A 15,779-nucleotide genomic window follows, 5' to 3' on the forward strand; every position below is an offset into this window, starting at 1 on the left:
GGCCCTTGTACCCACAAGAGAGATCTGAATGGAATTTAGGCTCCTAGCTTCAGCCTGGCCCAGCCCTAGCCATTGTGGCCATTTTGGGAGTGAGCCAGCACATGGAAGATAACTCTTTCTCACTCTCTCTCTCTTTCTCTCGCTCTCTCTCCCTATCTCCCTCCCTCTCTGTAACTCTGCCTTTCATATAAAAATGAAATAAGTCTTTATTTAAAAAAATAAAATGAGGGGCCAGCATTGTGGCACAGCACGTAAAGCAACCATCTGAAGTGTAGCATCCCATATGAGTGACAGTTTGAATCTTGGCTGCTCCACTTCTAATCCAGCTCCCTGCTAATTCCCCTGGGAAAGCAGCTGAGGATGGCCTAAATGCTCAGACCCCTGCACCCACGTGGAAGATCGAGAAGAAGCTCCTGGCTTCTGGCTTCAGCCTGCCCCATCCCTGGATGTTGCAGCCATTTGGGGAGTGAACAAGCAGATGGAAGATCTCTCTCCCTTTCTCTCTCTCTCTCTCTCTCTCTCTCTCTCTCTCTCTTTCTCTCTCTCTAACCCTGCCTTTCAAATAAATAAAATATAATATTCTAAAACAATAAAATAAACCATTCCCTTATCCTGATCATTCCAATGTCCAAATGTGACCCATTTTCTTTACTTCTCCCTTACTGTGTCCCATAGCAGATATAATACAACAGTAACTCATACTAAGTAAATCCTGAAGATTTTTCTCATACATGCAGTTTCTAGAAGGCATGGCTCACCCTTCTTCTACTCATGTAGCTATTTTACAGGGCTCTTGTATGCCTACTGAATTTAATATTAAATTTGTGAATTTTAACTTCATTTTACTGTGTCTACTTCTTCTAGTTTCTAATAGATAAAACAATTAGTGCCAAAAACCCTTCAGACTAAATCAAATCCTACTTCCTCAACCAATCTTGGCTAAGACATATGTGCATCAATAACCTCAGCCTACCATCTGAAACATAGAATTAAGTCATTTTTCCAATCTTCACTGGCAAATTAATCTTTTTTAAAATTTTATTTTATTTATGTGAAAGACACAGTTATAGAGAGAGGTAGAGCCAGAGAGAAAGAGGTCTTCCATTCCATTGGTTCACTCCCCAAATGGCCACAACACCCAGAGCTTATCTGATCTGAAGCTAGGAGCCAGAAGCTTCTTTCAGGTCTCCTACATGGGAGCAGGGGCCCAAAAACTTGGGCCATCTTTTACTGCTTTCCCAGGCCATAGCAAAGAGCTGGATTGGAAGAGGAGCAGCCGGGACACAAACCAGCACCCATATGGAATGCCAGCACACTGGCTGAGGCTTTAACCTGCTGTGCCACAGTGCCAGCCCCCAAATTAATCTTGATATTCAGGACCAGTGCTGTGGTGTAGCGAGTAAAGACACTGCCTGCAGTGCTGGCATCCCATATGGGTGTCAGTTCTAGTCCCAGCTGCTCCACTTCCAATGCAGCTCTCTGCTATGGTTTGGGAAAGCAGTGGAAAATGACCCAAGTCCCTGGGCCCCTGCACCCACATGGAAGAAGCTCCCGGCTCCTGGCTTCAGATCGGCCCACCTCCAGCCATTGCAGCCATTTGGGGAGTGAACCAGTGGATGGAAGACATTTCTCTCTCTCTCTCTCTCTCTCTCTCTCTCTCTCTCTCTCTCTCTTTCTCTCTCTGCCTCTGCCTCTCTGTAACTCTGCCTTTCAAATAAATAAATACATCTTTTTTAAAAAAAATCTTGATATTCAGGTGTTTCCAGGCATAGCCCCCAGAACTTCTATATTACCCTTTAGCTTCCTCCTTCCCCCTTCTACCCCTAAGACTAGATATAGATTTGATCCTTAAATCACCAATTCAATGGCTACAGATTAACTCTTTTACCCAAACTAGTGATCTTTAAATGATATTCTGCTACAGGAAGGAGAATAAGACAAAACTTCAAGATTAGCCACTTCTAGAAGTTATCATTCAGAAAACATATTCTCTAGTTGGGAGACAGTAAGCTAAAGTTTTAAAATCTTTACTATTATAAAGAGAATGGATTCCATGCATTTATACATGTATTACATAAAGAGAATGTATTTCATGTATTTATAAATACAATTCTAAGATAATAACTAAATGACTTTCCCTTAAAAACAGTTACTAGGACTCCTAATTTCAATAGTAGATTTAAGGCAGTTAATGCCACATATTTAGAAGGCACACAAACTGAGCTTTAGATACCATATATTATAAATAACCTTACTTTGAACCAAAACCAAGTGTGCCAAGAATCACAGGGAAAAGGACATCATCTAGCACTATTCTCTTGATTTCAAAGTAATGAAATTCATTCTATAAGATAATAAATTATTTACAGTCACAGAGCAGGCTCCTAATAAAACTGAAACAAGGACTTATGTCTATTAATCCTCAATCCAAAAAAGTACCAAGATAGCAATGAGGTACAGAAACTTTACAGAGTTTGAAATAGATGTAGCATTGGGGCCAGTGCTGTGGCGTTAGAGGGTAAAGCTGCCACTTGCAGTGCGGGCATCCCATATGGGCGCCGGTTCGAGACCCGGCCACTCCACTTCCGATCCAGCTCTCTGCTATGGCCTGGCAAAGCAGTAGAGGATGGCCCAAGTCTTTGGGCCCTTGCACCCATGTGGGAGACCCAGAGGAGGCTCCTGGCTCCTAATTGGCATAGCTCTGGCCATTGCAGCCATCTGGGGAGTGAACCAGCGATGGAAGACTTTCTCTCTCTCTCCTCTCTCTCTCCTCTCCTCTCCTCTCCTCTCCTCTCCTCTCCTCTCCTCTCCTCTCCTCTCCTCTTCTCTGCCTCTCCTCTGTGTAACTGTTACTTTCAAGTAAAATAAATAAATTTTTAAATAAAAAAAGAAATAGATGCAGTATCTTCCCTTAAAAGGTTACATGGTACAAATATCAATCCACAGGAATATTATGAAACACCAAGCAGTCAAAGCATAAAAACAATATAGATCCACTCTGGTATGCCTTTACTGTTCAGAAAGCCTCTGAATGTGTTGACTATAAAACACAAAACTATGTAATTAAACTTTACATGACAGAGCTCAAAAATTTTGCTCTTAAAACTTATCACACTAGAATTTATAAAAAGCAAGATTAATCATGAAAAGAAAAATAAGTACCAGAACAGGCCTACAGCATAGTTAGTAATAGCTAACCAAATCCATCCAGCTTCCTTCACTTACAAGCTGTATAACCTCGAGGAAGTTTTGCAACCTCCCTTGGCCTCCATTGCCTCATCTATGAAATAACGATAGTAGAATTTACCTCATAGAGCATTTGTAAACATTAGATAATTTCATATTTGTGAAGTACTTGGAACAATATTTGGCTCAGCATTGGTACTCAGTAATTGCTGTTCTCCTCTTATGTAGTATTTGTTCCACTTAGGTAATGACCAACTTCTGATATTTATCAAATTCCTTTAAAAGTAGCTAAATACCACATGGCACTGGAATGATATATAATAATTCTTATAGCACCCAGATTTTGAGCCAAAAATGAAATAATGAAAACATAGTAGAAGAAAACGGACCCATGTTCAATGTATGCAATAAATAAGGCATGTCTTCCCCCTTTTTTGGCACCTATAACAAAACACTTTAAACTGGGTGACTTAAAAGTAACAGAAATTTATTCCTCACACTTCTGGAAGCTGGGAAATCCAAGAACATGGTGCTGGTATATTCAGTTTCTGAGGAGTGTAGTTTCCTGATAGATGGTGCCTTACTCACTGAGCCTTCACATGGTGAAAGCAGGAATGAATTCCCTTGGACCTATTTTATCAGATCACCATTCCCATTCATGAGGGCTCTGCCTTCATGACCTAATCATCTCCCAGAATGGCCCTACCTCCTAATATCATCATGGGGGTTAGGATTTCTTTTTTTTTTTTTTTTCTTTTTTTTTTTTTTTTACAGGCAGAGTGGACAGTGAGAGAGAGAGACAGAGAGAAAGGTCTTCCTTTTTGCCGTTGGTTCACCCTTCAATGGCCGCCGCGGCCGGCCGCACCGCGCTGATCCGATGGCAGGAGCCAGGAGCCAGGTGCTTCTCCTGGTCTCCCATGGGGTGCAGGGCCCAAGCACTTGGGCCATCCTCCACTGCACTCCCTGGCCACAGCAGAGAGCTGGCCTGGAAGAGGGGCAACCGGGACAGAATCCGGCGCCCCAACCGGGACTAGAACACGGTGTGCCGTCGCCGCTAGGCGGAGGATTAGCCTAGTGAGCCGCGGCGCCGGCCGGGGGTTAGGATTTCAACACAAATTTTAAGATGACACAAATATCCAGATGATAGCAGTCAGAAGTCAGGAGAATAAATTTTGAACGACAGGTATTCCCTGTCTTACATTGGCAGGTGTAGGATTACCCAAAGTACCAACAGTTTTCAAAACCAATCAAACCACAAATATTTTATTTACCACATCAAGTTTGAAATGTCCCATCACTACCACCACAACCACTGTCCAAGAATCCCTTTATGTTTCCTAACCATTCCTACTTCTTCTACTCCTTTACCATGTCAACAAACTCAAGGGGGAGGAAGTCCCTCAGAAAATGGAATGATGGTCTCCTGAAATGTAATTCTCATGGACAAGTCCCATGAAAAGCAAACAAAAATGAACCATAATGAGAAGCATGAGATACTTACGCCCTTTAGATCTCCCACCTAACTCACGTTAGGTGCTGAGTCAATGCTGAGATCCATCACCAGGGAATAGTAAAAGCAGCTCATTAAATATGCAGACTCACAGTCAGGACTGACACACACTTTTGGGATCATACATTAATTAAAATCACTTACCTGATGCTTACCCACACGGGTCAGCATATAGAACTGAATAATAAGATAACACAATGATTGCAACAGAATTCCCACAACAATCAGGTTATAACAGGCTGGTCATGAGGTGACAATGCCAAGAGAAGGATAATAAAAGTAGGGACCAGGGGCCAGCGCCGTGGTTCACTTGGTTAATCCTCCCCCTGGGGCGCTGGCATCCCATATAGGTGCTGGGTTCTAGTCCTGGTTGCTCCTCTTCCAGGCCAGCTCTCTGCTGTGACCCGGGAAGGCAGTGGAGGATGGCCCAAGTGCTTGGACCCCTGCACCTGCAAGGGAGACCAGGAGGAAGCTCCTGGCTCCTGGCTTCAGATAGGTGTAGCTCTGGCAGTGGTGGCTATTTGGGGGGTGAACCAACAGAAAGAAGACCTTTCTCTCTGTCTCTCTCTCTCACTGTCTAACTCTGCCTGTCTAATTTAAAAAAAAAATCATAGGAACCTGTAGCAAGATATGTCAACAAAATAGCCATATTGGCTAAAACTTGGATGCAACTTGAAGATCACCCAAGATGACAGGATTTAGTAGGAGACAGAAAGTGAGTACAGCCGGTAATCATATCAAGGACAGCATGGAAGAGAGGATATAAGAATCCCAAGTTCAGCTTTGTCATGTTTAAGGTAAAATCCAAGTATCCAGCTGCAAAATCATAATTTTATAGACAATTTTAAATAGGCTCATAATATCAACCAGTTCATAATATGGTTGATTTAAGAGCCTTCTCTCAACAGTGATGATATATCTTTTTTTTTTTTTTTTGACAGGCAGAGTTAGACAGTGAGAGAGAGAGAGAGAGAGAGAGAGAGGAAGGTCTTCCTTCCATTGGTTCACCCCTTAAATGCCTGCCACGGCCGACACACTGCGCTGATCCGAAGCCAGGAGTCACCAGGAGTGCTTCCTCCTGGTCTCCCATGCAGGTGCAGGGCCCAAACACCTGGGCCATCCTCCACTGCACTCCCGGGTCACAGCAGAGAGCTGGCCTGGAAGAGGAGCAACCGGGACAGAATCCGGTACCCCAACCGGGACTAGAACCTGAGGTGCCAGTGCCGCAGGGGGAGGATTAGCCAAGTGAGCCACAGCGCCGGCCAGTGATGATATATCTTTAAATAGTGAACAAGAAAAATACCAAGTAGGTCAAGAAGGATTCAGTATGTTTTAAACTAATGATTAATAACAATATATTTGCAATTCTGAACAAAAGCAGTGGGTATTTAAGTAATAAATTACTTATTAGATAGATAGATATGGATAGTTTTATGGAGAACTACCAAAGTTTTACACAAAGAACATTTGTATCACTGTCAAGCAGAGCCTATTAGGATTATGAATCATTATCCTGATTTCAGATAGTATCCTTCAAGTTTATTATGTTGTATAAATTACATATACTATTACTTTAAGTTCTTTAAATCATTTTTTCGCTTTTATTCAAATTCTTACAAACTGCCATGTCTGATTTAATAATTAAGAGCAATCCTAAAACAAAGGACTGAAATCTTATTACAATCATTGGTTACAATTAAGATTTAAATAAAAATGACTTACCACATCTTCTTTCATCTTTCTCAGCTTTTCATTTATCTCTTTCAGTCGATTTTGCTGGTCCCGCTCCTCTTTGGTGTTCCGGAGGACCTTTTCTCCTGGAGTTATTTCCTTATTTCTTTCCTCATCAAGGCCAGGTTCCTAATTAAAAAAAAAAAAAATCATTCACAGGCAAGAAATGAGCTCCTGCCACACACCAATCCAAAGCGACCGAGCCTTGACTTCTTTAGCAGTGTGTCTTCCCTTCAAATTAGTTTAAAACAAATCAGGAAACAAAATCAATATCTGCAATCATCTGGATCGCAGTAAGCTAGAGTGGAAAAAAAGTGGTAGCCAGGAAATAGGGACCCAGGTTCTGGTCTCTGATACGATACTTATCAGCTTGGGATCCTGGGAAAATCAGTTTCTTGGGACTTCAAGTTCATGAGCCATCATATAAATAATACAAAAAACCCTGCTCATCCATGTTATCAGAAGCAGCTGTGTAATAATTGGAAGAAAATTGAGCTTAGCAATGTTTTAAATATTATTTCCACCTGGCTCCTCACAAAAAATGATCTTTTGGAAATCTCTGCGCTTCAGTTTCATCATCAGTAAAATGATAATAATGATAAGATGGAGATTAAAAAGTCACCAAAGCATGAAACAAATCTTAGTATCTGACAGGAGCTGAATACGTCCTTTGAAAAGAATAACCATTACATAATGAAAGTGCTTCATTGTTCCCAGCATTATTTGTACTGACAGAATCATTATTTTCCCAAAGTTAATGTTATTTCTATGTGATAAAAATTGATATTTCCTGATAGCAACTCAATCTTATATCTGAACGTAAACTCCCTCTCTCTTTTCCTGCTCTGCAATGCCATCTAAGTACTTGGCATGAATGACATCTGAGAAGTTGCTCAGGCCAGGATTCTCCTATTTCCTCATTCCTCCTATACTGTCAGCCATCAAGAATACTCACCATCTTAGTTTCTAACATCCTTCTTACCAAGGCACTTCTTTCTCACTGCCTTAGTTCAGACCTCCTCATTATTCACAGTAATTTTAAACTGCAGCATGCTTCAGAACCACCTACAGGGCCTGTGGGGAATAAACTTCTAGCCACAGCTCTGCCCTGGAGATTCTGACCCCAGACCTGATCCACAGGGTAAAAGCTAAGGACTGGCCACCTGAATTACAAGCACTTGACAATCTGAAAACTACTGACTCAAATTACAGCTTGAGCGTTCTAACACATTTTGATGCCACCAGTCACTCTCTTCATCCTTTGCAGAGAAGCCACAGAACAACGTGAAAAGCTCTCATGGCCAAGGCCTTGCCTCTCTCTCAGTCTCATCTACAATTGCTTGGGTCTCAGACTCAAAACCCCAGCAACATTTACATCTGCTGGTTGTCCACAACTCATGCCTCTATCCTCCAACTTCTTAGAGTGACTCCTACCCATTTTTTGAGCCTCACTCAAGCATATGTCCTCTAAAAAATACTCCCTAACACAGAAGAAAGGACAAATTATTCTCCCAGACATGCCATATGTTACTTTACTATACAACTAAACAGTGACATGACTGACACTATTCTATACCCCAACACAAACCATAATCCCAAAGAAGACTCAGCATGGGCCAACACACATTATTTTTGGTTCCAAGAACCTTGAGCACAACTACTGTTTGATCAAATGAATAATGTATTTCAGTGAAATTCATATTATGCAAAATCCTAATGAGGAAACTACCAAGAGAGTACATTAATTTAAAGAAGAAATTCTTTTATGTTTTGTTTTACTTCTAGAATATTTCAATCTGTAGAAGAATCCAGAAGCTCAATTATTATGTGAAATTTTTTAAGATGGAAACCTAATATTAAGGAGGAGTTTGAACAAGATAGTATTTAGGTCTCTTTTATGAATTTTTATGAAGATACATCTAAAAAGAGAGACTCATGTTCTGAAAACACCTATCTAGGATTTCATTTTTAAATCAAAATCACTTTTAAATCAAGAAGACATAACTATTTTAATAATTTGCAACTATTGCTTTTTAAAAATCTAAGGTAAACACAGAGAAGACAGAGAAATAAAAAATTATAAGTTGCTTTATAACTATTTTTTAAATTTTATTTTCCAAAACTGTCATTTAGAAAATAGACAAACCATAATATGAGAGAAAATGTTCATAATACACAACTATGACCAAAGACATGTATAAAAGGAACTCTTGCAATCCCAATAATAAAAATAATAAAACAGAAAATAATCAAAAAGGGTTGGATTTCACAAAGACATGAACAGATACTTCATCAAAGAGATACATGAATGACACATAAGGATGTGAGAAAGTTGTCAACAGCATTAGTCATAGGGGAAATGTACAATGTACATTAAAGCCAAAATGAGTTATCTCTACATACTATATACTAGAATGGCCCAATACAGCCAGCACCACGGCTTACTAGGCTAATCCTCTGCCTGCGGTGCTGGCACCCCGGGGTTCTAGTCCCAGTTGCTCCTCTTCCAGTCCAGCTCTCTGCTGTGGCCCGGGAAGGCAGTGGAGGATGGCCCAGGTGTTTGGGCCCTGCACCTGCATGGGAGACCAGGAGGAAGCACTCCTGGTGACTCCTGGCTTCGGATCAGCGCAGTGCGCCGTGGCAGCCAATTGCGGGGTGAACCAATGGAAGGAAGACCTTTCTCTCTGTCTCTCTCTCTCTCACTGTCTAACTCTGCCTGTTAAAAAAGAAAAAAAAAATAATGGTCCAATAAAAAACTCTATTAACACCAAATATTGGACAAGTGTGACACAAACAGAACTCTCTTAAACAGCTAATGAGAGTATAAAATGGTATAGCCACTTTGAAAAATTGGCATTTTCTTAAAAATTTAAATATTTGTCTAAACTATGACCCAGAAATCTCACTCCTGTGAATTTATCAAGGGAAACTAAAATATATGACTCAAGCCCATATTGTCAAACCAAAAACTGAAAACAGCCCATGTGGCCATCAACAGGAGATTGGTAACTGTGGGGAACACCTGACACAGGCCGAGAAGACCAGGCTTTCTCCTTGACCTCTCTTCCCTGCTTAAGTTCAGTCAATATGGGAAAAGGGTGTTAGGACACTGGAGTAAAGACAGAGGGACAGCTTGGGGTATTTTCCCTTTCCCAGCCTTGCTTTGGCATCACAATCCGGGCAGATTTTTCTTAGAGTCAACTGAATATTCACAATAAAAAGCTACCAAAAGTTAACAACCATTCTATTTGGAAAGATACAGGACAAGAAACACAGCACGGCAGTAGTAGGCACCCCTTTTCGACTGGAGTTATCATTCATATGTACACAGGTACAAGGGGCAAGGAAGTCACTTCACATTAAAAATCCTCATCTCCCATAAGATCCATCATCTCTGAAATAACTCCACAGACAGACAGCCCAGGGACCCAGCAAGTGACATGATCAGCCACAAAAATCCCTGCATTTAGGAAAGCCAAAATACAGCTTCCCCATCAGATCTTCATAATTCTCCCAATCCAGGGGTCATTTTTAACATAAGCAAAGTTGGCATTCCAACTTTTATCAAATTGCCAGGGAAACAGAGGTAAGAAATTAACTATAGGTCAAATTCTCATGCAGAAGTGGGGAAGGGCTAGCTGCTCCTTTGCCCACACCCTCTATAATCACAACCACAGATGGCCAGTTCTTCAACTTCAGCTCTCCTGGAGTTCCTGGAACACTTTTTCTGCACCCTACCCATGGTTGCTAGTCTCCAGGTACCCCAACACCCCTTGTTACTGTCTTTATACCTACAAATATTCACTTCACTTATCTTCATAATCCAGACTAGGTGTCCTTTCTGTTTCTTGTACAGAATTCTACTATACCATTTTTGTTTGTGGGCACACGTATGTGTCTGTATGTGTATTTGCAGAGAAATAGACTGGAAGGAAATTTGATGGTGATTATCTGGATAGTAAAGATCTAAATTATTTATCTTATTTTCTTATATTTTTTATAGTTCCTGGATATCTGACAGCATAACCACATGGTTCAAATATTTAGAGAATATCATGCGATCAAAGCAGAGGTAACAAAGGAGCAAGAAAAAATAGTCACTGATGCCTGCAAAAATTATCTAGTTGAATATTCAAAAAGCTCTGTGGTACCAAGAGAAGTTTTTTGGTGTTTTCTTTTTCTCACAACAAAGTGCAAACCAGTACTGTCTGCTTTCATGATCATCAGGAAATATTTTAATTCCACACAGTAGAAATGCTTAAGCAGATTCTTTGACCAACATATTGTTTATATATTCCTAAGTCACACAAAAAAATTCTTTCAGGGGGAATTCAGTAAAACCACTCCACAATATTTAAAGAATGTCTAAGAGAGCCACAAGAAGAGAACTAACCCTGAGGTCAATAGATATTTGTCAGTTTGACTAAATGACTGGCAAAGTTTCCTGAGTTCATTCTTAGAAAAATATCTGTGGTGTTGACTAAGCTAACAGGGATGTTTGAAGTTAAATAAACCCATTTTCAGAAGTCAAATATGGAGGAACTACTAACAGGCTCGTAAGTTACCTGGTATGCAAACAAGGCACGTGTTAAGGAACTAGAAAAGCACAAACCTGCCTAAATGAAGCATTTGTGGGCTAATGCTATCCATGTCCACAGGCTACTGCTGTTTGCTGCCATCAGACAGATCATTTGCCTGCCAGTAGCCAACGTAGGAGAAAAGTCTTTTCAGGCAGATTTTTTTTAAAGATTATTTATTTACTTGAAAGTCAGTTACAAAGAAAGAGAACGAGAGGCAGAGAGAGAGAGGTCTTCCATCTGCTGGTTCACTCCTCCCCAGTTGGCCACAATGGCTGGAGCTGAGCCAATCCAAAGCCAGGAGCCAGAAGTTTCTTCCGGTCTCCCATGTGGGTGCAGGGGCCAAACACTTGAGCCATCTTCTACTGCTTTCCCAGGCCACAGCAGAGAGCTGGCTCGGAAGTGGGACATCGAACCGGCACCCATATGGGATGCTGGCACTGCAGGCAGTGGTTTTACCCATGACACTACAGCGCCAGCCCTCAGGCAGATTGTTTTTATCATCTTGGAATACTGCCATGAAATGAGAGAAACCTTGACTACATCAGAGGCTTAACACAGAAAAACAAAGAAATATATACTTCAAAGTAATCTGTAAAACAGGTGGCAAGAACAATTTCCCAGATTTAACTGAGAATGTCTGACAGGTTGGCATTGGAAACGAAGACCTTGGAAGTAACTTCTTGTTTACTCTCCAGTCCAGAAATCCATGATCCTGTGGCATGCTTCCATAGTTTTGGAAATGAGCAGATAGCAAAAGAGTTTTGTGCCTGAGACTGGAATACATTTAGAAATTCCTAGATCCCTGCCTTCAATCTGCACATTAAGTATATTTGAGGCCAAGTGGACTTCATGGCCATCATTAGAACTATACAAATCTCTGGACTCAAAAATAAAATACTGTTCAGGATTACTTGTCAAACAATGGTTTATACTTTTTAAATTTTAGCTAATGTTGAGACAGAGAAACAAAAGAGTTAATTGTTGCTATCAGTTGGCCGGCACCATGGCTCACTAGGCTAATCCTCCCCCTGCAGCACTGGCACCCCGGGTTCTAGTCCCGGTTGGGGCACCGGATTCTGTCCCAGTTGCTCCTCTTCCAGTCCAGCTCTCTGCTGTGGCCCAGAAGTGCAGTGGAGGATGGCCCAAGTGCTTGGGCCCTGCATCCGCATGGGAGACCAGGAGAAGCACCTGGCTCCTGGCTTCGGATCAGCGCAGTGCACCGGCCATGGCGGCCATTTGGAGGGTGAACCAACAGAAGGAAGACCTTTCTCTCTATCTCTTTCTCTCTCACTGTCTAACTTTGTCAAAAAAAAATTGTTGCTATCAGCAATATATGATCTTGGCAAAGAAAAAACTGAACAGCTACAATTTTCCTCCACCAAATATTTGTTAACTTATTATTAAACTTACCAAATTGAACACAACTGAATCAATATTCTAAGGGAAAAATTCAAATTAAAGAAGACATTTATATTCTATTAAATTTGTTGGTTTATGAACAAAGAAATGCCTCTTGTCAATAAGAGCTATTTTTGAAGACCCTCCTCCAGAAAAAAAAAAAATAACCATGAACTGGAATTCTAGATTTGGTAGCGTTGATTGCATGAGAGATGAATATACAGCACTTATTTACAAGAGCCAAACTGAACAGAATTTATGATTGAATCCATTTGCTAAGGATTTAAGAAAATAAATGCTCACATAACTGCTGTATCTTAGATATTTCTAGAAAATGCTAGAATTGAATACATCTATAAATAATAAAAACTAAATGATGGAACATCAGTCAATTTTATGGTGGGATTTACAATATGTGGAAAGAACTAACTAATTCCTTGGAAGGCTGGGGGATGGATACAGAAAGGTATGCACAGTTAAATCACTGATCCTAAGGGGAAAATTGTGCTTCAATTAGTTCTCTTTTGCTAAGATGAAATGAAAATTAAAAGCAGATGTAAAAACTGCAACCACATGATATCTCTCACAAGACAGTAATAGCAATAATATGCCATTTTTTCTTTTGAATGTGACTACATGTTTTGTTTCACACCAAGGAAATCAGTTATGTAAAAGCCATATGCTGCTTTTAAAACATTGCCATAAAGTTAAATGCCAGGCCAGGCCATCTATATGAGAACATTATTATCAGCAAGCTCATAAGGAAAGATTTCTAATCTGCCCCTTTCACAATGACCAACACTTCCTTAATCTCCAAGCCACATTTCTGGAGTCCCTCAAACTATTCTACCTTTAGCAGCTCACGTTTCTGTGACTACCAATTTAGCACCTTCTAGTAACCACTGATGAAGACGTCACAAAGTTTGTGTGCTTCACCTCATTCACAAAACTATTTTCTTGACAATGCAAGGTGGAGTGGCGGGTGCTGTGGCAAACTGGAGAATCTGGGCCCCATAGAAAGCAGCAGCTGCTACACAGCTCAGTCCAATAGAACAGCTACAAAGTAAGGGTTCAGTCCTAATGTTGTGATATTTTCTCATTTTTTTCAAGAGAAACTGGATATTTGGATTTTTATAGAAATTTGCCTAATTTTTACATAGTGCCTTTTTTTGTTGTTTACATAGTGTCTTAAAAATATTTATACCCTTAATGAGTTAAAGGAAATCTATCTGTGAGCTGAGTTTGCCCTGCAGGCCAACAGTCTCTAGCCTCCTGCTATATTGTGGGTTTCTGCCTCCTTCTCCAGCTCTTCTTCCTCCTCCTGCCCCTCTCATATGAAAATGGATTTTCTTGATAATCTTTCCAGATGTGCTGTCTCTCCTCTGTACCACCACTATGGCACTTACCTATGCTGTCTTATACCAGTTACTTTTGTACACTCCTAGGAAATAAGTTCCTTAAATCACATATTCTTATAATAGTGTCATTGATTGAGTTCTGTGTCAGATATTATGGTAATGACTTTACGTATATTAACCAAGCTATTCCTCACAAGGAACCTAAAGAATGTGACTATTTTAAAACGAGTAAACTGAGGTTCAGAGAGCTTCTAACTAATGCCCAATTCCATAAATCTAGCAAATGGCAAAGACAAAAGTTGAAGTTCGGCTTTTTTTACTCCAAAGTTATATACCTTAAGGCCCTTGTAATTCTTGATATACAGTTAGAACTCAATAAATTAGTAATTATTGAAGTAATTATTTTAACACAGAAATTATATTCCCCTTAAAAGATATTCTTCAAGAGCATAGGAAGAAATTACTAATAATTTGAAGAAGGATGAAAAATACAAATAAAATGAATATGCACCATAAATATTTGCAGTTCAGCAAATGATTGGAGCCATTCATCAACTAAGTAGATAAGGGAATCTACTCAAGATACTTTTCAGTGTACTTATTCAAAAGGTATTCCAAAGATAATATCCATAAAATTATTTGCCATGTTAGCATTTCTGCCTTGAAAACCCAATGTGAAATTTCTGGCACTGGTTAGAAATGAGGAAATGCCAAGTAGAAATTGAGTAATAGCTCAAAAGATATTCTTTTTCGCATGCAAGAAGTATCAATTATTTCTTTCAACAACTATGATGTTCTATTTCTGCTTTTGTATTCAGTGAGAGTCCAAAACACGCTTTTCTCTTTGCTTTGTTCAATATATGTCATTTCACTTAATAATATATAATCTTAGTATGTAACAACAAAATAATGGACTGGTTTTCTCTTTCATTATTTTTCAAATATTTCATCTGAACCATAAATGTGAACTCTGAAAATATGATTTAAATAATGAAGATAGAGGCCGGCGCCGCGGCTCACTAGGCTAATCCTCCGCCTAGCGGCGCCGGCACACCGGGTTCTAGTCCCGGTCGGGGCGCCGGATTCTGTCCCGGTTGTCCCTCTTCCAAGCCAGCCCTCTGCTGTGGCCAGGGAGTGCAGTGGAGGATGGCCCAGGTGCTTGGGCCCTGCACCCCATGGGAGACCAGGAAAAGCACCTGGCTCCTGGCTTCTGCCATCGGATCAGCGTGGTGTGCCGGCCGCAGCGCGCCGGCCGCGGCGGCCATTGGAGGGTGAACCAACGGCAAAGGAAGACCTTTCTCTCTGTCTCTCTCTCTCACTGTCCACTCTGCCTGTCAAAAAAAAAAAAAATGATGATAGAATCTAAAAAAATTCATACTTTATTTGAAGTTCTAATGGTTAAATGGCTGAACAAATCCATAAATTCTCAGTCTCTCTTTCAATAATAACATTTTTGACAGTCACAAAGAATACATTTTCTATCTTTAAAACCATTATTCCACTATGGGATCTCAGTTACTCTTAAAATCTAGCAACAAGAGAAAATCAGCTGAAACATGAAAAGAACAAAGAATATCCCTGAACCATTTTGTCACTCCATCTTGATCTCCTTCTTTTGAGATAACAGAACCCAGAACATAAACAAACTACTATAACTGGTGTCAAAGTCCTGGGGTACACTGTGGTGGGAATGAAGATTCCAATTCTGCTTTCCTTGAACAGTGATCCCAATCCAGGTATTAGTGGTGGGGAGACTACCAACACCACTGTTGTCTCAGGGGGCCGGAAGCTGTGCCTGGAGCTCAGAAACACATCCCAAGGAAATTGAGCAGGCTCCACGAAGGTGTTTGGCCAGTCACCAACTCATTCTTTGGGGCATCTTGACTCTGCTCTTTTCCCCAGAGGTAGCTTCAACTGGTCTAACGCCAGATCCTTCACCTTCACTTGGTAGCTTGTAAAAAGGACTTACTATAAGTCAGAATTATTACCTATAGGCTACAGATAGTTAAATCTTTT

The 15,779-nt window shown here is 40.5% G+C and overlaps 1 protein-coding gene across 5 annotated transcripts in view; it reads right to left on the bottom strand.

Moving 5' to 3' along the window:
• Window positions 1-15,779, bottom strand: part of FSIP1 (fibrous sheath interacting protein 1) — a 227,216-nt gene that overhangs the window by 137,419 nt on the left and 74,018 nt on the right. For all 5 annotated transcript variants that reach the window (XM_051822081.2, XM_051822083.2, XM_051822082.2 and 2 more), the window contains one exon: window positions 6,419-6,556. In XM_051822081.2, the coding sequence (XP_051678041.1) occupies window positions 6,419-6,556 (138 nt within the window). The remainder of the gene's footprint in view (window positions 1-6,418; window positions 6,557-15,779) is intronic.

The sequence above is a fragment of the Oryctolagus cuniculus genome, chromosome 12 (genome assembly GCF_964237555.1).
Source record: "Oryctolagus cuniculus chromosome 12, mOryCun1.1, whole genome shotgun sequence".
In the NCBI taxonomy this organism is placed as follows: Eukaryota; Metazoa; Chordata; class Mammalia; order Lagomorpha; family Leporidae; genus Oryctolagus; species Oryctolagus cuniculus.